Source organism: Myxine glutinosa, chromosome 2 (genome assembly GCF_964187855.1).
Source record: "Myxine glutinosa chromosome 2, kmMyxGlut1.1, whole genome shotgun sequence".
Taxonomy (NCBI): domain Eukaryota; kingdom Metazoa; phylum Chordata; class Myxini; order Myxiniformes; family Myxinidae; genus Myxine; species Myxine glutinosa.
This window is the reverse complement of record NC_136262.1, coordinates 241,409,974-241,434,346: the sequence shown is the minus strand read 5'-3', so window position 1 is coordinate 241,434,346 and position 24,373 is coordinate 241,409,974. Positions and strand designations below refer to the sequence as shown.

Sequence of the window (24,373 nt, the reverse complement as noted above, 5' to 3'; positions counted from 1 at the left end):
AGTCGGTCTTTTCGGAGAGACATCGTAAGAGTGTGAGATTTGTCAGGATTGAAAGACATGTTCCACTTGTTTGCCCAGTCTGAGATTTTGTCCAGGTCTGCAGAGAGTGAGGAGGCTGCAGACTGCCGATCTGAGGGATGAGGAATGGAGCGGCAGAGAGTGGAGTCATCAGCAAAGAGATAGAGAGGATTTTCAAGAGAGTCAGAGAGATCATTGATGAAGACCAGAAAAAGCACAGGGCCCAGAACAGTTCCCCAAGGCAGACCGTGCCACTGCCTTGGGGAACTCCAGCCTGAACAGGAAGAGGGATTAGAGAAACCCATTCAGGGCCACACGTTGACTGTGACTAGAGAGGAAGTCCGCCAGCCATGCATGGAGATTTCCATGGATACCAAAGGAGGAGAGCAGAGCGGGGTGCCAGACCGGATCGAAGGCATGTGATATGTCAAGGGAGACAGCTCTAATTTCCTGTTTGGCATTGAGGACCTCCATCCATTGTTGAGACAGCAGAAGCAGCATGTCCAGAGTAGAGTGGCCTGGTCTGAAACCAAATTGATGATCAGAGATCAAGCCATTGGAGAAGAGGAAAGATTTCATTTCCAAAGCAATGATGGATTCCATGACTTTGCTGATAATTGGGAGAAGGCTGATTGGTCTGTAGTTGCAAGGATCTGTTTTTGCACCTTTTTGTGTAAAGCGGTGATGTTGGCTGATTTCCAAGCAAATGGCAGATGACCTTGAGCAAAAGAGAGGGTGAAGAGAACAGAGAGAGGGAATGAAAGAGCGGAAGAACAGGATTTTAGGACCCGTGGGCTGATGCCGTCAGGTCCAGTTGCAGAATCAGAGTCGAGGGTTGACAGAAACTTTTCCACCTTGTCAGGAGGAAAGGACACAGCGTCCAGGAGCAGCTGGGTACGACTGGGTACGGTGGGGTACAGAGAGGGATGGGTTTGGGACACAAGATTTAGAGGCAAACACAGAGTTGAGGCATTCAGCTTTTTCACGTGCAGAGTCAGCTGTGTAGCCATTTGAGGTAAGGGAGGTGATGGAGGGGGAACAAACACCAGAAACAGATTTGAGCAGATGCCACCAGGATATGGAAGAGGGAGACAGATAAGAGAGCTTGGTCTTGAGAACGGAGAGATGTTGTTTTCTGGCTCTCCTGAGGGTGGACACACACTTGTTTCGGGCTTTGTGAAAGGAAATGAGATTTCCTTCCGTTGGATTTGCTTTCCAGGAGACGAAGGCAAGTTGTTTCTGGGCAACAGCCTCACCACAAGATTCCGTGTACCATGGACAGGAGGAAGGGTATGACAACTGAAGACGAGATGGGATAAATCTGTGCATGAGAGAGAGCAATTTACTTTGGAAGAATTCCCAGGATGAGTTGATGTCAGAGGCAGTAGAGATGGGAGACCAGTCCAGATGATTGATGGCTGCTTGAAGACCGTGCCAGTTGGCCTGAGTGAAATGCCAGACTCGTCGACACTGAGGAGGCTCTCTGAGAATGGTCAGAGAGATGTCCACTTTAACAGGCACATGATCAGATGAGCCGATTGGAGCAGAAGAAGAGCAGCAGACATTTCAGGGAAGTTAGTCCTAACCAAGTCCAGAAGAGAGGATGCTCCGTTGACTGAGATCCGGGTCGGGAAATTGACAGATTGTGTCAGTCCCAGTGAGTCGCAGAAGTCCTTTGCTGAGGAGCCATGGCTGGTGAGAGAGGTACCCACACCCAGCCAACTGCCATGGTGACAATTGAAATCACCACATATGAGGAAGAGAGAGTTGGGATGAGTAGATAGAAGTTGGTCCATATTATCAGATAGCGAGATGTTGATGGAGTCATCACTGTTTGGTGGACGGGACAACACACATATGAACAAAAGGTGGGAACAAAGGTCTTCTGGGTGTTTTGGGTCTGGGCAGGGCTTTGACACCAACAATACAAATTTTTATTACGGACTCTACGAGGCATCAAAAAGCTCCATATAATCAAACAAACAGTTTCACCGCCATTAGAGCATTTAAATTGCATCGGATGAGGCAATAAATGCGAATTGTTGCTTCCAGCTTGCCGGCTCGATGACAGAAGGCGCCATTTACATTTTTGCCGTTTCCCTCCCTATCCCGTTTAGATTCCCATGTGGGCACGGGCAACTTGCTAGTTAATACAAATGTGCTTTTGATGTGTGCCATCAAAAACAGATTGATGCAAAAGTTGATATATATATATATATCAATAAATAAATAAATAAAATCGACTAACCATGATAAATAAAGTTTGATAAATAAAACACCAGGGGCGGATCCAGAGGGTGCGCACCCCCCCCCCCCCCCCCCCTTCGATCCAGGATGAGGGTGCAGGCGGTGCGAATCTGCTGAACTGTTGGACCAGGGAAGAACACAAGGAACTGCAGAAACTTCCAAGAACGCACGAAATGCCGTTTCTGACGATCAATTTTTTTAAATTTCCTGGGGGAGGACCCCCAGACCCCCCCCCCCCCCCCCAGCGCTATGGTTTCATGCACCCCCACCCCCGTCAAAAAATTCCTGGATCCGCCCCTGAAACACCATAGGTTATGTGGTCGGGCAGCTATATTTGATCTGAGGTAAAACCTTGAAAAACCCTCTTCTGTCAAACCGCTGAACCAATTGATGCGAAACTTTAGGTATGTCAGAGTGCACATGACAATAAAAGTTTGATAACTAAAACATCATTGGCAAAGTGGTTTCAGAGAAAATGATTTTCAAACGTTTTGCTTCGATCTAATATGGCTGACAACCCACATGAACTATGACATCATACTGGTTAAACATTATCCCGTGGCACACATTTTTGTAAGTGCCGACATAGAAATCACTGCTCGCAGTTCTAGGGATGGACCAGCCATGAGAAATATTGTTTGATAAAAATGACGAAATAGGACAGCATCGTAATGGCAACAGGCGGTGTGCGACGGCGGCATCATCATCGGAATGGGCGGTGTGGGACGGCATCATTATCAGAACGGGCAGCATGGGATGGCATTGTCTTTGGCACGGGTGTCGTTTGGTACCCGGCATAATTGCTCGCAGTTATAAGTGGCTGCTCTAGTTCTGTATGTTTCTCTGTTTATCCGACAAATTTTTCTTAAACGACTTGACCATGGACCATAAAACCCTTATCAATGTAAAGGTCTTTGTTCGAGGAGTTACAGTTGAACAGTTTATTATTTTTTCCTTTACAAATGTCTTTATATGTTTTATTTATTTTAGCTCATTTAACCGCTATTCGTACGGAACAATCGTGAGATGATGGAATCTCGTGAGATTGTAGATATATGTATATGTGATTTTAAAAATATTTACATTTCACATTATTCTTAAATAATGAGAACAGGAATATTATCCTGATGCAACATTGTTACCTCCGCCACCGAAGGTGGATGGAGGTTATGTTTTCACCCCTGTCTGTTTGTTTGTCTGTGAACAAGATATCTCAAAAAGTTGTGGACAGATTCGGACAAAATTTGGCAGAGAGGTAGGTAGTGTATGTGACGAGGATGAAATTATTAGATTTTGGTGAAGATCCGGATTCGGATCCGGCTAGTATAATTATTTAAGTGATTCTTCACCATTGGGAGATAGGGCCAAAACGATATATAGCAGGAGATCTCAAAAGGTTGTGGACGAGTTGGTTAGAGGACAAGAACAAGCCGATTAGATTTTGGTTGAGGTCTGATTCCAGATCCAGCCCATCAGTGGGACACACAACATCAACTGTTCAGCCTGGCAGAGGTATGCACTCTACCGAGTGCCGTTCTAGTTATGAACGGGAAGAACGGAGGTGGGGAGGTCAGTTGGGTGGGTGAGATTGAGGAGGGGGCCGTTGAGGACTTGGGGTTGGGAGGGGGTGTTAAGGACTTGGGGTCAGGAAGGGGAAATGAGGACTTGCGGTTGGGAGGGGGTTGTGAAGGGGGATCTGAGGAAGGGGAGGTTGTTGTGGACTTGCGGTTTGGGGGGGGGGGGGGGGGAGGAGGGGATTGTGGACTTGGGATTTGGAAGGAGTTGAGGACTTGAACAATAAATTGGGAGGGGAGGACATAGAGTTGGGGTTGGCTCACAGGGGACAGAGAGAGCTAGGGGTTGAGACTTTGGGGGGAGGGGGGTTTGAGAGCTTTCATTGGGGGTCGGGGTGGAAGTCTTAGGGTGATGGGTGTTTGAAGACTTGCAGTGGGGAGGGCATTGGAATATAGGGTGGGTTGGGAGGGGCTTGAAGACTTGGGATTGGTGTGGGTGGGGGTGGTGAGGACTTAGAATTGGGGGAGTGTGGCGGCTGATAAATTCGTGTTGGTGGAGGGGTGGCGGAAGTTGAGAACTTTGGGTTGAGGACTTGAAGTCACATTTTCCTTTTTGCAGAATTTCCGCCGGTCCCCTCCCTGCTAGTATTAAGCCTGGTGTTGGCTTAGCGGTTAGGGTGCTGGCTTGGAATACTAGGATCCTGGGTTTTGAATCCCGGTCGATCGCTGAATTAATGCCAGGGGGGTTGACTCAGCCTGTCATCCTTCTGAGATCGGCAAATTGAGTACCATTCACTGGTAATTCCCTGTGTGTCGCAAGAGGCGACTAACAGGGTTGGCGGCAGGAAGGGCATCCGGCCATAAAACATTGCTTCAAAAGAGGGACCACTGTGCCCGAAAAAGGCCAACCCCCGCTCTGCGGGGAAAAATGGCCTCTAAAGGTGGTTCTTCCCTGCTATTATTATTATTATTATTATTACTAGGGCATGCCCGTACTATATCTATATCTAAAATTATATCCCCCCCTCTATTTACATGAAATGGTTTGGTCCATGAAATGTTTTGGTTCATTCGCAACGCCAAAGCGAACGGCGAACGCTTTACATGAAATGGTTTGGTGCATGAAATGTTTTGGTCCATTCGCAACGCCAAAGCGAACGGCGAACGGCTTGCGAGTACAGTGACAATCCCCCGGGGTTTTTATTAGTTTTAAAACATAGTTTAACGCCAACATAGCGCCAACATAGTTTGCAAACGTGAAATAAATGAATACGCTCTCAAATGTGCCATCCGAGGCAGAGTGTGTCCGCCACGTTCGGCACACGCGATAGCTCGCTGCTCTCTGATTGGTCGAATCGTTTTTTGGACATAGCTCGGTAAGTAATTGTCCGATTAATATGAAACCTTGAAAAGGCACATCCTCGGGTCCCCAGCAATATACCTGGCAAGTTTAAAGTATATCGGACCCGTGGTTGTCGAGAAACAGCGGTCACAGACAAACAAACGTACAAACAAACACACAGAGATTACTGGAATTATAGATAGATAACTAGCAACGGTACCCACCCCCTACCGGCGGGGCTTCAATTGGGGGGCCCAAATGAAAAGGCAAAATATCATAAATTGAAGGCTTTTTTATTTTAAACGATTTATATAAACATCCGTTAAAATCAAATCACACGCAAATCATCAAAATCTAAACAGTATTTGTAGAATTTCAATAAAAGCCACATCACTGTTCATATCGGTAAATATTATTCCATCGTGTTTGGAAAAACTGGAAAATTGGGAAAACAATATAGCCAATTTTACTCCAGGGGTTCCCAGGATCACCCACCCAAAATTTCGTAGTGATCGGTTCAGACGTTTTTGCGGGACCTCGGAACGGAGACAGACAGACAGACATTTGGTGAATTATAGTAAGATGATCTTTGAATATGAGAGATGGGTGAAGAAGAGAACTTTTTCACAAGAGAAAATAATGTTTAATATTGACGACAAGCAAATAGGAGTCCTAAATACGCAGAATAATCTGCAAGATTATGATGCAGCACATAATTGAGGTCGAAAAGATAAGCTAAAGTAACACAACTGGACCAATGGAAGCATGATTAAGAAAGTGGAGGTGGGTGCATCACTGTGATCTCTCGCACCAGGACGTGCAGATGCTGAGAGGTAAATGCATTAGGGTGGCCAGGTTTTTGGTCCAAAATACCTTTCAAAGCTCAACACATTTCCTCCCTCCTCCCACTCTTACCCCATCCCCACACCCTCCCACCTCATCACCACAACACCAAGAGTAAAAAAAATTGCTTTTCATCATCAGAAAGTATTACCATTGAAGGGCTGTGGGAAGCACGAGTCGGCCAATTATGTATCTGTGTGCATTGTGTGTGATGAGCTGCAGACAAATCGCATTTTAACAGACGATTAGAATTACAATTTAAAAGAAAAATGAAAAGAGGTAAAACAAACCATTTTTGATTAAAAAACGCACACGCACACCCACACACACACACTTTCGTTCATGAGGGAAGCTCCTCGACAACATTATTTCCTACTAGGAAATATGCATGGGGGCAGCCAGCAAAGGATAAACGTCAAAAACAAAAAGACGAGCCGCCATGTTAATAGCTGTTGCCATGCTCATCGTTCTGAATGCTCAATAGGTCTTCCTTTTCTCCACCTCTCTTCCCGACCTCCCATTTTCCATGTGGAAAATGAAACAGAAAAAATGTGCACAGAGGTGCACTTATGCTGTGGCTGCGCTGTGGGAAGCCATTTTGTTCACACGTCAAACAACTCCCACTCATGGTGTGTGTTTAGTGGCAGTGGTGCATAAAAATTTGGACAACTTTGTCTTTACAGTTTTGTTTTCCTTTACCAACTCACACGAGTACATCATTTGGCCGGCTCTTGCTTTTACTCGCGCTTCTCCGATGCATTTTCATTTGGTGTTTTGACCAATTAAAGCATGACCGCTAACCATGATTTGGTTCTCGTTTTCCTTAATATTTTTTCATTATGTCACAGCAACTTTAAAAATGAATTTAAAAGAATAAGAAAGCTACCTATAGCAAAAGAGAAGAAGGGTCTTTGCAGAGTGATAGAAATAGGGAGTAGCAAATGGGAGAGGCAATGATATTGTAAAAGAAGAAAATGTCAAAGCCTCAAAAGGCCATTACAAATCATATTTCCTCAAAGCCATCTACATATTAATAGTATTTATACAAAAGGGAGGCCTGGTTGGAGGATGAAGGGAATGAGTAGATTGTGAAAAATTTACATAAGAAATAGGACAAGGGAGGAGAATTTATATGTGAAAGAAGAGTGCAGATGAAAGGGAAGAGAACAGGGAAGAAGTTGAAAGGACAATTGAAAACAGGGCGTTGAGAGCAGAAAGTTATTGAGTTTGTGGGGCGACGGTGGGAGGGAGGGTGGGGGAGAAGGTGGGTGGGTGGTTCGTGTGCGGCCACCCGGCTGCTGGTTGCATCATTTTTCTGTGGGCGCGTCTGCCGCTGATGCAATGCCTCTCTATAACCAGTTATCTGGTACTCTTTTTGCCGACCTCGGAGGGATGGGTTACGACGGAGGGATGACAGGCTGAGGCAACCCCACCTGGTGTTAATTCAACGGGATTCGAACTCAGGACCTTGGGATCCCAAGCCCGCCGCCCTAACCAGTAGGCCAACACCAGGTGATGGGGAGAAGTTGGGCGATTACATGCTTGTTAACTGCATGTATGAGAAAGAGAATCACATGCTAAAAAGCATTATTATTTCAAACTGGCAATAGTACCCGGCATTTCCGGGCAATGCGGAGTCACTTTGTGCCGGGAATATGAAGAGAGGGAGGAGAGGTGTGGGGGGGGGGGGGGGGAAGAGGAGAGGAGAGGGGAGGGGGGAGATGAGGGGAAGGGGAGGTAAGGGGGAGACGAGGGGGATGGTGAAGGGGAAGAGGGGCGCATCTTGTTGAAAGGATGAGTTTAATCTTGTCTAATCTTTAAGACCCCAGAGACCCTTAAGATCCCGAATACTCCAAGACCTCAATGACCCTTACCACCCTGAAGACCCTAAGACTTTGAAGACCCTTTAGACCCCAAACACAATTTAGACCTGGAAGACCCTTTTGACCCCAAATACCTTTTAAAGACCCCTTTACCCACTGGTATTGCCTCAACTCACCATTTTATATAAACCCAAACCAGTATCACCTCACCTCACCATTTTATATAAACCCAAACCAGTATCACCTCACCTCACCATTTTATATAAACCCAAACCAGTATCACCTCACCTCACCATTTTATATAAACCCAAACCAGTATCACCTCACCTCACCATTTTATATAAACCCAAACCAGTATCACCTCACCTCACCATTTTCTGGCAAATTTCGTTCTCAATGTTGTTGAGGAGCTTCCCTCATGAACGAAATCGTCTGCAATTCTAACCATTTTATTTCAGCATCCCACAGTGGCTGGAGATAAATACCTGAATATGCTACAAATGTTTCCACTCTCCTATGAGAGCTATTTGAGACCGTTTCAGGAAAGTCATGCTTTCAACAAGATGGGGCCTCGACCCATTATGTTCAAGATTTTTGTTTGTAACTTCCTCAATGGTGGGCAAGTCAAGGAGGATCAAAAGCATGGCCACCTCCATCCACCTGACCTTGCTCTCCTGGATTTTTTTTTTTCCTCTGTGGACATGTTAAGCCATTCTACAGATGTACAATAGCAAATGTTGTATTGAAGTTTGAGAGATGATTACAAATGGTAATAGCAAATGACAGTTGTCAGTCATGTGGGAGTGAATTAAACTAGAGTTGGCGACTGTAGAACATTTTACAATTTCACGATATTGTACTTAATGATATCGTACATGGTGTAATACTCTCATGATAATTCCATTAAGAAGATCCTGGGGGGACAGGGCCTTCTCCATCGCTGCTCCCACCCTCTGGAACTCACTACCTCACACCATCAGAGACTCCTCCTCACTCACCACATTCAAAACATCACTAAAGACCCACCTGTTCAACGCTGCATTCAACATTCAACCCACAGCATTTAACCCCTGACTATCTCTTCTCCTTCTCCCTCCTTTTGCTTTAAATATTTCCCTATTGATTCTTGTCTTGTCTTTTTGATTCTTGTCTTATATATATGCCGTATATCGCTGCTGTTTGTTTTCTTGATTCTTGTCTTTTTGCAATTGTTGTTTTCATGTATTGTTATGCATTATGTTTTCCACTCTGTCAAAGCGCCTTTGGGCTTCTGGAAAAGCGCTATACAAAATAAATGAATTATTATTATTATTATTAAGAATGTAAACAAGTAGAGCTACATTCAGAGTACACCACCCCAAGGCCAAATAAATAAGTAAATAACATATCCACATGCTCGCAAGATGTCGCCTTGCAGCACATGGAGATGGAATTGGGAGGAAGCAGTGTACAATAATTAATTGATTGATTGTGTAATTAAAATAAATAAATGATAATCGTAAAATCATTAATTTCTGAATCAATTAGCTAAGAGCATACCTAAACCACCACTGTTTCATCCAAATCTTTAACTTTTTGAAAATTAATTAGTTAAACAAAAAATGAAATAATTATTCGATTAATTGAATGATCAATAAATCAAAAATATCCTTCACAGTCAAATCACTTGGTCATTGTAGTGTCCAAAATATCAGCTTCCTCATTCAAAAGGTGCCTTAAATATTGCCCAGATGAGAAAGAAAATAAATAACTGATTGATTGTGTAATTAAAATAAACAAATAATAATCATAAAATAATGAATTGCTCAATCAATTGGCTAATAGCATGCCCAAACCACCACTGTTTCATCTGAATGTGTAACTTTTTGAAAAACAAGTGATCAAATATATAAATTGATCGAATAATTAAATAATTAATCGATTAATCAATAAATCAAAATACCTTTTACAGCCAAATCACTTGATAATTGTCGTGTCCAAATATCACATTCTTCGCTCAAAAGGTGCCTAAGATATTGCCTAGACGAGACAGGAAATAAATAAATACTTAATAAATCGATAATATTAATGAAGTAATTAATCAATTAATTGATTAATAAAAAACAACAAATGCTGTTTTGCCAAAGCACATGCTCACTTTTGTGCTGAAATTTCATCTCCCTAGCTCAAAGGATGGCTGAGATATGAATATATGAATGATCGTTTTCAGGCCATTTTCCCCGCTACACCGGGGGTTAGCCTTGCGGGCCCCATGACAATCATGGTTCCCTGTTTGAGGCAATGTTTTTATGGCCGAATGCCCTTCCTGACGCCAACCCTTGGTCACGCTCTTCGATGCGCAGGGATACGGTGTACCTATTCTAAACTGGGGTACACACCGTGATCATTCATCCCAGCAAGCTGGTACTAAATTTGCCGACCTCGGAAGGATGACAGGCTGAGTCAACCCCCCTGGCGTTAATTCAGCGATCGACCGGGATTCGAACCCAGGATCCTAGGATCCCAAGCCGGCACCCTAACCGCTAAGCCAACACCAGATATCACCTGGACAAAGAAACAAACCTCGGAAGGTTTCTCAGCGTCGACGAGTCTGGCATTTCACTCAGGCCGACTGGGACGGTCTTCAAGCAGCCATCAATCGTCTGGATTGGTCTCCCATCTCCACTGCCTCTGACATCAATTCTTCCTGGGAATTCTTCCAAAGCAAACTGATCTCTCTCATGCACAGGTTTATCCCATCTCGCCTTCAGTTGTCTTACCCTTCCTCCCGTCCATGGTACACTGAATCTTGTGGTGAGGCAGTTGCCCTGAAACAACTTGCCTTTGCCTCTTGGAAGGCTAATCCAACTGAAGGCAATCTCAGTTCCTTCCACCAAGCTCGGAACAAGTGTGTGTCTACCCTCAGGAGTGCCAGGAAGCACTATCTCTCCTCACTCAAGAATGAACTCTCAAACCTGTCTCCTTCCTCCAAATCCTGGTGGCGTCTGGTCAAATCCGTTTCTGGTGTTTGTTCCCCCTCCATCCCCTCCCTTACCTCAAATGGCCACACAGTTGACATCGCACGTGACAAAGCCGAATGCCTCAACTCTGTGTTCGCCTCAAAATTCTTAGTCCCAAACCCATCTCTCTCTGTTCCCACCTTTCCCAGTCGAACCCAACTGCTCCTGGACTCTGTGTCCTTCTCTCCTGACAAGGTGGAGGAGTTTTTGTCAAACCTCGACTCTGATTCTGCAACTGGACCAGACGGCATCAGCCCACGGGTCCTAAAATCCTGCTCTGCCGCTCTATCTCACCCTCTCTCTGTTCTTTTCACCCTATCTTTTGCTCAAGGTCATCTGCCAGCATCCTGGAAATCAGCTAACATTACCGCTTTACACAAAAAAGGTGCAAAAACAGATCCTTGCAACTACAGACCAATCAGCCTGCTCCCAATTATCAGCAAAGTCATGGAATCCATCATTGCTTCGGATATGAAATCTTTCCTCTTCTCCAATGGCTTGATCTCTGATCATCAATTTGGTTTCAGACCAGGTCACTCGACTCTGGACATGCTGCTTCTGCTGTCTCAACAATGGATGGAGGTCCTCAATGCCAAACAGGAAATCAGAGCTGTCTCCCTTGACATATCACGGGCCTTTGATACGGTCTGGCACCCAGCTCTGCTCACCAAACTCTCCTCCTATGGTATCCATGGAAATCTCCATGCATGGCTTGCGGACTTCCTCTCTGGTCGTAGTCAACGTGTGGCCCTGAATGGATTTCTCTCATCTCCCCTTCCTGTTCAGGCTGGAGTTCCCCAAGGAAGTGTGCTGGGCCCTGTGCTTTTTCTGGTCTTTATCAATGATCTCTCCGACTCTCTGGAAAATCCTCTCTATCTCTTTGCTGATGACTCCACTCCACTCTCTGCCGCTCCATTCCTCTTCCCTCAGATCGGCAGTCTGCAGCCTTCTCACTCTCTGAAGACCTGGACAAAATCACAGACTGGTCTAACAAGTGGAACATGTCTTTCAATCCTGACAAATCTCACTCTCTTACTATGTCTCTCCGAAAAGATCGACTCGACAACCCTCCCATCTACTTTCTCAACAATCCTCTCCAAGAAGTTCTGTCGCTCAAGCTTTTGGGTCTCACTATCTGCCATGATCTTTCTTGGGAAAACCACATTTCCAAGCTGGCCTCCAAAGCCAGTCGCCGACTGGGCATCCTCCGTCGTGCCAAGTCCTTCCTCGGCACACCTGAGCTCCTCACCACATACAAGGCTTTCATCCGCAGCTCAATGGAATACTGTTCTCCCCTATGGGCTGGTGCTCCTGCCTCACACCTGGCTCGGCTTCACGCTGTTGAATCCAAAGCTTTCAAAATCATTGGAATCTCCCGCGATGAAGCTATCTCTGAGGGCCTTTCACTCACTCACCGCAGGCAGGTAGGTGGTCTTTCTGTCTTCTACCGACTCCTCTCCGGCCTTGCTCCCCCAGCTCTCTCTGTGCTCTGTCCCCCAAATATTCCTACAGGTCGCACAAGATCTGCCAGCAACCCTCTGATGGTTAAACTGCCGAAATCTCGGCTCTCTGCTCACCTTCACTCTTTCATTCCTCTTTTCTCCCACCTCTGGAACAAACTCCCACACTCCCTTCAATCCCTCTCCTCCATCCAGGTCTTTAAAACAGCTGTTCACCACCATCTCTTATCTTCCCCCATCCAAAACCTTGATCTTTTCTACCCCCACTAATTCACCCCAGATCCACCTTGTTTGAAATTCCAACTTCTTTCTTGGAAATCCTGGCAGTGTCCATATGTTTATACCTCTCCCACCCCCCCCCCCCCCTTCACATGCCTCCCCCCCAAAGCCCTCTCCCCTCCCACAGATCTCTCGATGTCTCCATGTCTCTCGGTCCCTGCTCTCAAATGTTGTGTTTGTGTCCTTCCCCCTCTCTCCCCATCTTGTCTACCGCTCCCGATGTTATTTGTTTTATGTGTCTGTTTGTCTTTCTGTGTGATTAATGTTCGCTCTTTCACGAGCCTCGATTTTGTATACAAAAAACAAAAAAAAAAAAAAAAAAAAAAAACGAACAATCGGAGTGAAAACTGAGCACGTCACCGCCAGGCCCCCTTCGGCGCCTGGCAATGACGTCATGCAGCGCCTGGAGATGGAATAGGAAAGGAGCGGTGTACAATATTACAGGATCAGGCTAAGGAGGCAAAAGCTTCTGGCCAGTAGGTCGTGTTATATTTTGTAGTCTGTTGTTAATCCCCCTCGGCCTCCACCCCCAAACACCTGTGCTAACTGCCAGCAAGGAGGCAGGTTGGACATCTGACACGTTTGTAGGTCCGCACCATGTGACCGGTGCAAACTAGAGCAGATTGATTAATTCGTTGGTCGATTGGTTGGTTCAAAGGCCGATCGAGGAGGGAACATAGGGAGAGAGGATTTAAAGCTGGTGCCGGTGATAGTTGAGCGGAGAGGAATAAAACAAAGGAGAAAGGAGAGGAACCGCGGTGAGATTATTGCAGCAGAACAGTAGACGGTGATAAATAATTCGGGAGAATTCTGGCACGAGACATCAGAATGCTAAATAGCTGAGAATGAGAGAGACAGATCAGTCTAAAGAGGAGGATTCCCTTTCAGCTTTGGCTCATCTAGCAACGGCAGCGCGATATGCGTGCTCAGTCCAGAATGGGACTCATGTACTGTGTGGCAGTTTTATTAGTCCCCTACCGGTGTACACCGGAGGGGACTATAGGTTTGCACGCCGTCCCTCCGTCTGTCAGTCCGTCAGTCCGTCAGTCCGTCACGCAAAGAACAGTTTTCCGGACTTTCTTTTCTAAACGCTTAATGCTAATGATTTCAGACTTGGTACATGGTTTCCTCATGATAAGTTACAGGTCAAGTTCGAACTTCACGACGTTTCGATCATTTTTAACAAAGTTATGGCACTTTGAACTTTGGGAATTCTGATAATTCTGATGATCCTTAACTCAGTGCCATTTTAAGTTTTAATTTCCTTTAAAAACCAATTTCTCTGCAATAATAGGACCGATTGAGATAAAATTTTCACCATATGATGGACTCGGTCTGTATAATATTTTAATGGTAATTATGACGTCGCAGGTCACGTGGTTCGGTCGCCATATTGTTTTTCGTGAAAACATGAAAACCCCTTTTTCTCTGCAACGGCTGAACAGATCGAGGAAAAACTTTGCAGGCAGAATCGCATACGCATGACGAACAAAAAAGTCAGCAAGCATGACGTCATGCATCACATGGTTTCAGAGTTATGACGTTTTTAAGCATGTACCTTTAAAACCGAGCTCCTCTCTCATTTTTGATCCAATCGAGGGGAAACTTCACAGATCTGTTCAGCACTAAAATGTCCTTTTGGAATTTGCGATAGGGCACGTGGTTTGGCAGATATCGTTAATTAAACGAAAATATAAATAAAAAAAATGGATATCTCTTGTTTATTTTCGAGTTCTCCTCAAGCCGCACTGTGCGTCCTCAGCCTCGTCTCGCGAACGTCAACAGCGCGACACAGCGCGCGCTTTCGGGAGGGGCGGAGCCAAGCCGAGCAACATATATATACACATCGATCATTGATCGTGAACCGAAAAATATAATAAATTACTGATGGTTTCAGAGTTATGACGTTTTTAAGCATGAACCTTTAAAACCGAGCTCCTCCCTCATTTTTGATCCAATCGAGGGGAAACTTCACAGATCTGTTCAGCACTAAAATGTCCTTTTGGAATTTGCGATAGGGCACGTGGTTTGGCAGATATCGTTAATTAAACGAAAATATTTAAAAAAAAAATGGATATCTCTTGAATCGCTAGTACCTCAGACCGTGAGTTGGTAATAATTTATATAATTCACACAGTGCAATACCTGCAGACTGCTCCACGGAGCGACCTTGCGGGCTTATCAACGAGGCGAGGCGTGACACACGTGTCTCAGCATACCTCAGATCAAGTTTGAAAACCAGCATCAACCGTGCATAAATTTGCATATTCGATCGTTTTTGACAAAGTTATGGCACTTTGAACTTTGGTAGGGGACAGGTATTGCAGCGCAATACTCAGAATGCTTGTTTATCTGGTGGCACTTTGATTGAGCAGCATTTCAATCCCTCTTCACAACTCTGCAAGTTCGGCCGATAACTGTCATTTTTCCTTGGCCTGCTCTTTCTGACTCTTGCTTCCCATGCCCACCAGACCATTGCAATAAAATACTGCGTGGATGGCTGGATGGCACCAAGTCAGCTACGAAAGATTTTCTTGCTCTGCTGTGACCCCGAAAATAAGCAATAGGTCCCCACGCACACCACAAGAAACACAAGTCGACTCTTTCACATCGCAGGCAGGTGCAACAACAAAACGTGCCGGCTTTCAAAGAAATAAGAAAATACACTACGAAGAGCAGCAATGCCAGCTTATTATAACAACAAAGGTAAGTAATGACCATTGACCACATAGGTTTAAATATCAGAATCAAAGATGACTGTCTACCAGGGAAAGCTTGTTGATTCAAGATGTGGTTCCTGCCGTGCTAAAGTGCGCTTTGTTTTCTTGGAAGACGAACACATTCCGTTCATAATTCACATGTGGCAAGAAGCGAAACGGCACACTTTGAAGCTCTATGAAAATCAGCTACAACAATGTACATTATATCCATGATAACCCCAGTGCACACAAAATCCCTTCAAAAAATGTAAAATGGTTTTTCCGAGGGACAAGTTACACAATTAAAGTAACACCGATGAAGACGACTAAAACAACAAACCTTTTGGGGTAAAATTGTGGCCGTTAGTCCATCTTCGCTACCTAAGGTGGATGGAGGTTATGTTTTCACCCCTGTCTGTCTGTTTCTCTGTCTGTTTGTGAACAAGATATCTCAAAAAGTTGTGGACGGATTCGGATGATATTTGGCAGAGAGGTAGCGTATGTGACGAGGATGAAATGATTAGATTTTGGTGAAGATCGGGATTCGGATCCGGCTAATAGAATTTTTAAGTGATTCTTCACCATTCGGAGATAGGGCCAAAAACGATACATACATAGCAGGATATCTCAAAAGGTTGTGGACGGATTTGGACGAAACGTGGTGGACAGGTTGGGTGTCTGACAAGGATGAATCGATTCGATTTTGATGAAGATCTGAATATGGATTCAGATACGATAATTATTTAATTTTTAAGTGATTCTTCACCATTGAGAGATAAGGCCAAAAGCAATATATAACATGATATTTAAAAAAGTTATGGTCGAGTTATGACTAAACTTGGTGGATGAGTTGGTTAGATGACAAGAACAAGCCGATTAGATTTTGGTTCAGGTCCGAATCCAGATCCGCCCTATCAGTGGGATACAAAACAAATTGTTCAGCCTGGCGGAGGCAAGCACTCTACCGAGTGCTGTTCTAGTTGCTTCTGTAAATAAGTACAAATTATTATATAAAAGCCGCCAATAAACAGACAGATTTCTGTTTCTGAAATGCAAATATGTAGCTGTTACTACCAAAGGAGGTCTGTCACGGTTGCGTTGCTGACAGAGGTGGTATTTGTACCCAACAGGAACAACGCAGGCTTTAAGTGTGATCACTGATCACGTCAATAAACAGGTGGGGAATGATTGTGAAGTGAGAGCGCACCGAAGTAACAGAGCACACATAACGCAGCAATGTAGCGTTAAGCAAGCTGACCCCACCGCCAGGAGCTTTTCTCAGGATTGAAGATGTCACACAGCAAAAGGGTAAAAAAACGAAAAAGAAATTAATTAAGGAAATCAGAGCATCATGAGTAAGAAATTGGAAAAGAAGATTACTAACCTGGCAGACAAAGTTAAACAAAGCCGATGTTACGAATGTGCTCAAGGCAACCACCACATTTAGCAGACCAACAGTGAGATAAAGGGGGTTTTTCAGTGAGGTTTTAAAAGAAATGACTGTTCAATCAGGTCGACTTTGAATAGAAATGACAAAACTATTTCGAGCAACATTAAACAGCTAGCTGTTGGAACAGCAATTGCCGTGGAGATACAGCTGGCTGGAAAGAGTGCCATGTTGCAAAACATCAAAAAGCCACTCCTAATGGAACCACCTGCCGAAAGCCTCTCAAAATGGGCAGCTTGACGTCAAGAAGGGATCAGTTGTAGCAAAAAAAACCCCGAATAATAAATAAATAAAGCAGACTGTAAACATTGGATCAAACCTGAACAGCGCCAGCAAACAAACCCAAGACTGCCATACGTGTGGGCTGAACGTGCTGCGGCTGCCGGGAACACTTGATACACTTTGCTTTGAATGAAGGTGTCAATCGCAGAATGCTTCCGAGGTCCCAGGTTGACCCTTTGCGTCTCCCAACTATTTTCAAAGGTAGCAAACTATTTTCAATGGTGTTGGTTGTCATAGCATCCACTCCGCTCATCTAGCAGGTGGACAGGCCATATGGCGTTTAGTTGCAGGGTCGCGCACAGCTGGTTGACACAGCAGCAGAGCCAGGGAAACCTTCCAAACTCACCGTTCGCAATCCTGTTGGCATTGCTTTTGATGCTCATTGCCACATGGTAGACTATGCGGACTTACTTCCGCTAGCAAGTTTCTTTAAAATCCTTTCTCAAGCCACGTTGACAAAGAAATTCCGAGACCAAAAGGGAACTTCATCTGAAATCTTTGCCGTGCACAGGATTTACATACAGCTGCTGCAAGCTCCGATAGTTTCAAAGAAAAATCGATAAATCGAGATTTGTCATCACCCATATATTTAATTCGAGCATATGCCAAGAAACTCTGATACTCAACAAACTGAAATATAAAGTGATTCCTAATTATTTATCAAATCAAACTGCACTTTATCAACTCTTTTGAAATGCTTCCTTTACATGCATTTGTAACGTACAAGGGTTCTGTCCTTGCTTCCTGGGCCAAATTATATCAACGATGTTCCAAGTGCCGTTACAAGTCTTCATTTTCTTAAACATTGTAAATGTCACATAGCGTTATGGTACGTGTACACGTACACGTACACACACACACACACGTACACACACACACACACACACACACACTCAAACACGTACGTCTTCTGAACCTCTAGGCCTCCTGGGTAAACCACATAGCAAAGCTGACTTCCAAAGTCAGACGCAGACTGAGCATACTCCATCTATCAAAGTCTTTACTGAGGAAATCAGAACCGCACAGTCTACAAGGCCTTTGTCCATAGCACAACTGTGTACTGATCTCTGCTGTAGGCTGGCATCCCAGCTTTGCATCTGTCTCTCCTGTAATCTGTGAAACCTACATTTCTCAACATTATTGGAATCTCCCAGAATGAAGCTGAAGCACAAGGTCTGTTACTTTGACATCACTGGCAGGTTGGTTCCCTCTCCATTTTCTACCGCCTCTTCGCCAAAATGTATCTCGATGCCCTCCCAGTCCTCCCCGGCAACTCGAAGATGCACCATTCCTCCAGTAACGTCATTCTGGTGAAACCTCCAAAACCCAGGTGACTGCACACCTCAACGCCTTTGTTCTTCGCTTCTCCAGACAATGCAACTGCCTTTCACAGGCCGTTCTTTCCCACTCTTTCCTGCAGGGATTCAAGTAGGCAGTACACCACCACCTCATGACATCCCCCATCTTGACACAATATCTTTATTACTCCCATTAATCCTTACTTACCCAACCCTCTTACTTGCTCCTCTAAATGTTTTCTCCCCAACCTCTCTCACTTCCTTTCCTGTTCATTTATTACCTCAGCCACCAAAGGTGAATGGAGGTTATGTTTTCACCCCTGTCTGTCTGTTTGTTACTTGGCAAAAAAAATTTTTTGGACAAGAATGTTGATCACTCCGGTTTGTGTGTGTGTTTGTGTGTGTTTGTCTGTCTGTCCGCTCACTTATACTTGCCTACAGGCCACAATTTTAAACCGATCTTCACGAAACTTCACCAAATGGTAGTTTGTGGTCCGACAAAATCATATATATTTTTAGGTCAAAAGGTCAACATAGGCCAAAGGTCAACCACTTTTTTTCAAATTTCTAAAATCCTTAATTTTCATCCGATTGACTTGAAATTTGAATAGGATTTTCATACCAGCTAACTGAATCCAACCACCAACTATTTTTGAGATCAAAATAGGCCAAAAGGTCAACATAGGCGAAATTTCTAAAATTGTCAATTTTTATCTGATTAACTTAAAATTTGAAGAGGATTTGCATATCAGGTCACTGAATTCAACCACCAATTATTTTTGAGGTCAAAAGGATGCTCTACCGAGTGTCATTCTACTTTGTTCTTTTTTTCCAAGTGTCGCTCTGAGTGATTTTTCATTTGTCTGTTTGTGAACAAGATATCTCAAAACATTGTGGACGGATTGGGACGAAATTTGGCAGAGAGGTAGTGTATGTTACAAGAACGAAATTATTAGATTTTGGTGAAGATCCGGATTCGGCTAGTAGAATTTTTAAAGTGATTCTTCACCATTGGTAGATAGGGCCAAAAACGATGTATAACATGATATTTTAAAAAGTTGTGGAGGAGTTATGACTAAAGTAGGTGGAGGAGTTGGTTAGGTGACAAGAACAAGCCGATTAGATTTTAGTTCAGGTCGGAATCCAGATCCGGCCTATCTGTGGGATACAAAACAAACTGGTCAGCCTGGCAGTGGTATGCACTCTACCGAGTGCCGCTCTAGTTTGAATAGAAACATCTGCTCCCTTTGTTACATTATATGAGTAGGTTGCTTGCTTTGTTGAATACTTCATTCTTCTACACAATGTGTTTCTGATTATTTTTCTAACCAGTTAAATTGGGAGAATAGTCTTGTTTTGATAAATAAGTACAGGCTTAAATATTTGCACTCTCCTGCAATGCCGTTTACAAAACAATGATTATTGGACTTCCTTTCTGCACAAATAAAAGACCTGTGTACAATTTGTCGACGGATACTATTTCTGAATTGGACGTTCAGATTTGGACCTAATGTATATTTACTTTAGCTTACAAAAGTCCTACATTTACACCTGTGTGGTAAAGCAGAAACTTTCCAAGTTATCTTCACCGTACTTATTAAGAACATTCCATCCAACTTCTATTTTTGTTCGCCAATATACTACAATGTTATAGCCTCGACACATTTCCATGAAAACATGGCAATTTCATGGCATGTCACTTCCTAAGTATAATTCCGGGAAATGTCAAGATGTGTAGCATAATACGGCACAGATACCACGGGCAAGGGCACACGTAAACATGGACAATGGAGGCAAAAAATATTTTAAAAAACATCTGGGAAGAAAAATATCAAATTTGATTTCTATCCACTAAAACCGGGAGTACGAGGAAGCCAGTCCTTCCCGTTGTCTGCCAGGGGACTATCAAAGCATAGAATGACCTTTCGTCAGAATTAATCGTCCGATCATGTAATAAGTGCCATCTGGAATGCTATGGATGGTAGTGAGGATGACGTTCTCTGGGATGAGAAGGCAGCCAAGAACCCACCGTCCCCCCCAAAAAAACCCACCACCACCAGCATGACCCTCACCATAGCATGCAATTACGGCACGGAAAGTGAGATGGAGGTGATGACCAAGACTTGTATTACAACAATCAGGAGGATCTCACAACCAAAGTCTTCCTCAGAACTTTTGATGAGGAAGACAATCAATCTGTCTTTGATGGTTTTACATCTGAAGATTTGTAAACTGAAGTACTGGACATTATCTCAATCACGGGCGGTATGGTCTAATACAGACATTCTTATCTCCGTGTATGAGCGCTGCTTCTTCAAAAAGGAAAACTGAAGTAACAAAGTGCGTGCGATATCGACGTAAACATGGTATTAAACAAAGATTTACTGCGAAAATTAGAATGAACAAAGAAGCTTCCTGCATACTCACTAGTGATAGCTCTCCGCACCTCCTTGGCAGCCTCTTCTCTCATCTCTAGGCTGGCCTGTTCGCTGTACCAGGCAGCATGTGGAGTGCAAAGCAGGTTTGGTACATCTTTCAATGGCCCCTGGTTAATGCTAGATGAGGAAGGGAACATGAAAGCATTAAAAACATTACGAGGTATCCATATTTCGAGCTTGTTTTTAGGCACAAAGGACTTGATCTAGACGTACTCCATCCCGTCTGGCCGTATCAACATAATTGGGAGATATTGCGTGCACTTTTCCCTGCAGTCACCCCTCCCCTCAATTTCTCCTGTCGCTGTTGCTACTGCAGCATAGTTCTGCTTACATAATGTTGCGGATATGGGATTTGGCCTCCATCCATATCCGCTTGTAAATATTCCCCTATTTCCCCAATACTTCCCAACTATCCCCAATCCCCCATTCCCATTTTCTGTAAACAACACTCTGTAGAACCGACCTTCCCCTATTTCCCCCATTAGATGTCGCATCCAGGTTCACCGCATCTCACGTAGACAACTATAGGACATCTTGCTAGTTATTCTTAGTCTATGTCAGTTAAGGACTCGTTTCCATTAATTCTGACTCTTCGTTGCACCAGAATGTGATTGTATGGCACCGTTAGAAAGTTTAGGACCTCCCAATACCTCCCCGCAGCTCTTCCTCATGGTACAACAACAACTACAACAACAGCGGCGGCGGCGCGGGGAGTGTGCGTCCTCACTCCGGCTTGGTTAGCCGCCATTGAACATGTGCTCCGACGGGGTTACCACGCAGGGGCTCGCTGTCAGCTCCTCGTCAAGGGCGGAGCCCGGTAACCCCCCCGCACCCAATAGAAGCGGCGGACCGATTCCATCTGGGGCGGAGCTAACGAGCCGAGGGCGTGTCACTCCCCGCTGAACATGCGCAGAAAGAGGGAGGTGACGTCAGATGCGCCTCAGCTTGAAGGAAGAGAGACGCCACCAACCAAGCGCTGAATACCTCCCCGCATCTCTGGACTGAACCGAGCTGTATCCTGTCCCTGAGCCAAGGTGCACCTTGAGCTATCGACTGCCTGCCCTTCCTTGCCATCAATCCCCGTGTAAGTCAGTCTTGTCCCGTTTGTCTGTGGTCTGTCGGGGATAGATAAGACTGTGTCTAAGTGCCCATCTTTCTGTGCTTTACCTCTTACCGTGTAATCTACCCGTTTCTGCATCACCAATATTATATCCTCCTCCGGAGGTCTTGAGAACTGTACCCCTTGTGTCGTTGCATTTATCCCAGCCGTTGTGTCCTTTCCTTCATTGATTTAGCATAGCGCGACTTAGTCAACGTCGAGTGGAATCGGGCGGGATAGGGTTCTAATCGGGGAGTAACTGTGCGGACGCGGTAATACCAAACCGCTCGGTAAACTAACATCTAAAACCGCGTCTGTAACAATACTAATCATTGTGATGTTCATGCTCCTCTTACGATTGTGATATTAATTATAATGAAAGCAGCATTACAGGAAGCTACTGCAAGGCCTGAAGCCCAGGAGGCATTCCAAACGATGAAATGGTTCACAACTGGTCATTGGTTATCTCCATGCTTTCTAACATGTAACACATTAACAATGATAATACCATAATAATTATAATAATATTAATACAAATGAGAATTTGCTTGTTCGTCTATATATGCAAAACATATGCTCCGTCGTAAACCTTGAGATATATGAATAAATGCCATGCGGTAAATGGATGTGCAATGAGAGTCCACGAGGTTTGATATATATATATATATATTTTTTTTTACGTGATCAAAATTAGGCCACACATTGGTCACCTGTCAGGTCATGTCCGTCTGGTGAAATAATTCGTTTAGACCTTATTACCCCATAAGCTGCCGCTTCCTCACTCTTATATGAGATCAGCAATTCCTAGTTTTAGTTACAGTTCGACCTTTGGTCATAATCACTCTGGAGTTTACTCCTGTTCCTGATCATAGACAGGGAGTTTTGTACGTAAAGTAGATCGCTACTTACTCGTTCTCTCCCCCTCTCATTACGAATTACTATCTGCACTCTCAGCGATCCAGGTCATTGTATTTCATTAGTTAGAGCGTCTGCTCAGAGTCTATGAGGCTGGTGGTTCGAACCGTGGCCGAGTCATACGAAAAACTTTAAAAAAAATAGTACGTACTGCTTCCTTGCTGGACGCTCAGCATTTAAAAAGGATAGATCACGGAAAACAACCATATAGTCAGGTTCACTATGTTTTTTCGTTCAAAATTTTGGTAGATTAGCAAAACTATACATTTTTGGAATATTCAGAGCATGAGGAATCCAAAAATTAATGTTTACATTTGCGTAGACACCTTTGCAAAAATGACACTCAGGACAGTGATGAAGATCTGTAAAAGCATATTCCTGAACGGTATAGACCTCGTAGATCCTGTGTATAGGACTTATAGTTCAATCTGATACTACCTATAACTTCCTATAACAACCTATAACTTCAAAGGATTTGCAATATCATGTATTATGTAATACAGTTATATCACAAATATAAAGACAATGGTTTTCAATTACCTTTGTTTGTTGCTTTTCTATAATCCTGAGCACTATTTTGAGGCCTTTATTGGATTCCTTGACCCAGAAAACATAGGATTAGCATATTTAATTAAGTCTCTAGGTTGACTAGAAGCCGAGATAGCGCAAAATATGTATTTTATGGCGGCCATTTTCAAAATCCAAAATGGCGGCCATGCAGGTGTCTGTGCAAATGCCAACATTGATTTTCAGATTCTCCATGCTCTGAAGATTCCAAAAATGTACAGGTTTGCTAATCCCAAAATTTTGAAAGAAATTATATTTGTTAACATAGTGAACCTGACTATCTTCATCACTGTCCTGAGTGTCATTTTCGCAAAGGTGTCTACGCAAATGTAAACATTAATTTTTGGATCCCTCATGCTCTGAATATTCCAGAAATGTATAGTTTTGCTAATCTACCAAAATTTTGAACGAAATTATATTTGTTAACATAGTGAACCTGACTAATAGGTTGGTAATAATAGCGAAGGGTTTGATGGGCCGTATGGCCTCCTCCTGCATCAGTTCATTGTCAGGGAACTCATATTATTAGTCCCCGTTGGACTTAGCCTGAAACGGGGACTTATCGATTTGGTCTCGTCAGTCCGTCCCTCCATCCGCAACCATATGTCGGAGATGTATGGATCAATTTTGTTTATACTTCGCACACCGACAATAGATGACGGTACACATAAGCACATCGTTTTGCTTCACTGTGCGATCAAAGATCGCCGACTGGCGGCCATTTTAGTTGGAAAAAACCCCGATATTGAACAGGTCCTCAGCCATTTCTCAGACAGGCATTTACCGACCTTGTTCAACCTTGGCACACAGATAATGATAAATGATGGCTTACATATGCGTGTCATTTTTTCCCCCGAGATCAGATCCAATATGGCCGACTGGTGGCCATTTTGTAACTTAAACGTCTCCCCATCCATTTATTGAACATACATGGTCCCATTTTGTTCAAACTTGGCACAAGCACAGCACATGACGGCATACACGTGCACTATACCAAAACCACGGCGGAGGCTATGACATATTTTGTCTTTTTCTTCTTGTTAATTGTTATTATAATATCCCTCCTCGCAGAAAGGAAGGCAGGTGTTGGGGGAATCTACGCT

General features: G+C 44.0%; 1 protein-coding gene across 7 annotated transcripts in view; it reads right to left on the bottom strand.

Moving 5' to 3' along the window:
- Positions 1-24,373, bottom strand: part of CTBP1 (C-terminal binding protein 1) — a 372,662-nt gene that overhangs the window by 30,183 nt on the left and 318,106 nt on the right. For all 7 annotated transcript variants that reach the window (XM_068106031.2, XM_068106032.2, XM_078772389.1 and 4 more), the window contains one exon: positions 20,679-20,806. In XM_068106031.2, coding sequence (XP_067962132.1) covers positions 20,679-20,806 — 128 coding nt within the window. The remainder of the gene's footprint in view (positions 1-20,678; positions 20,807-24,373) is intronic.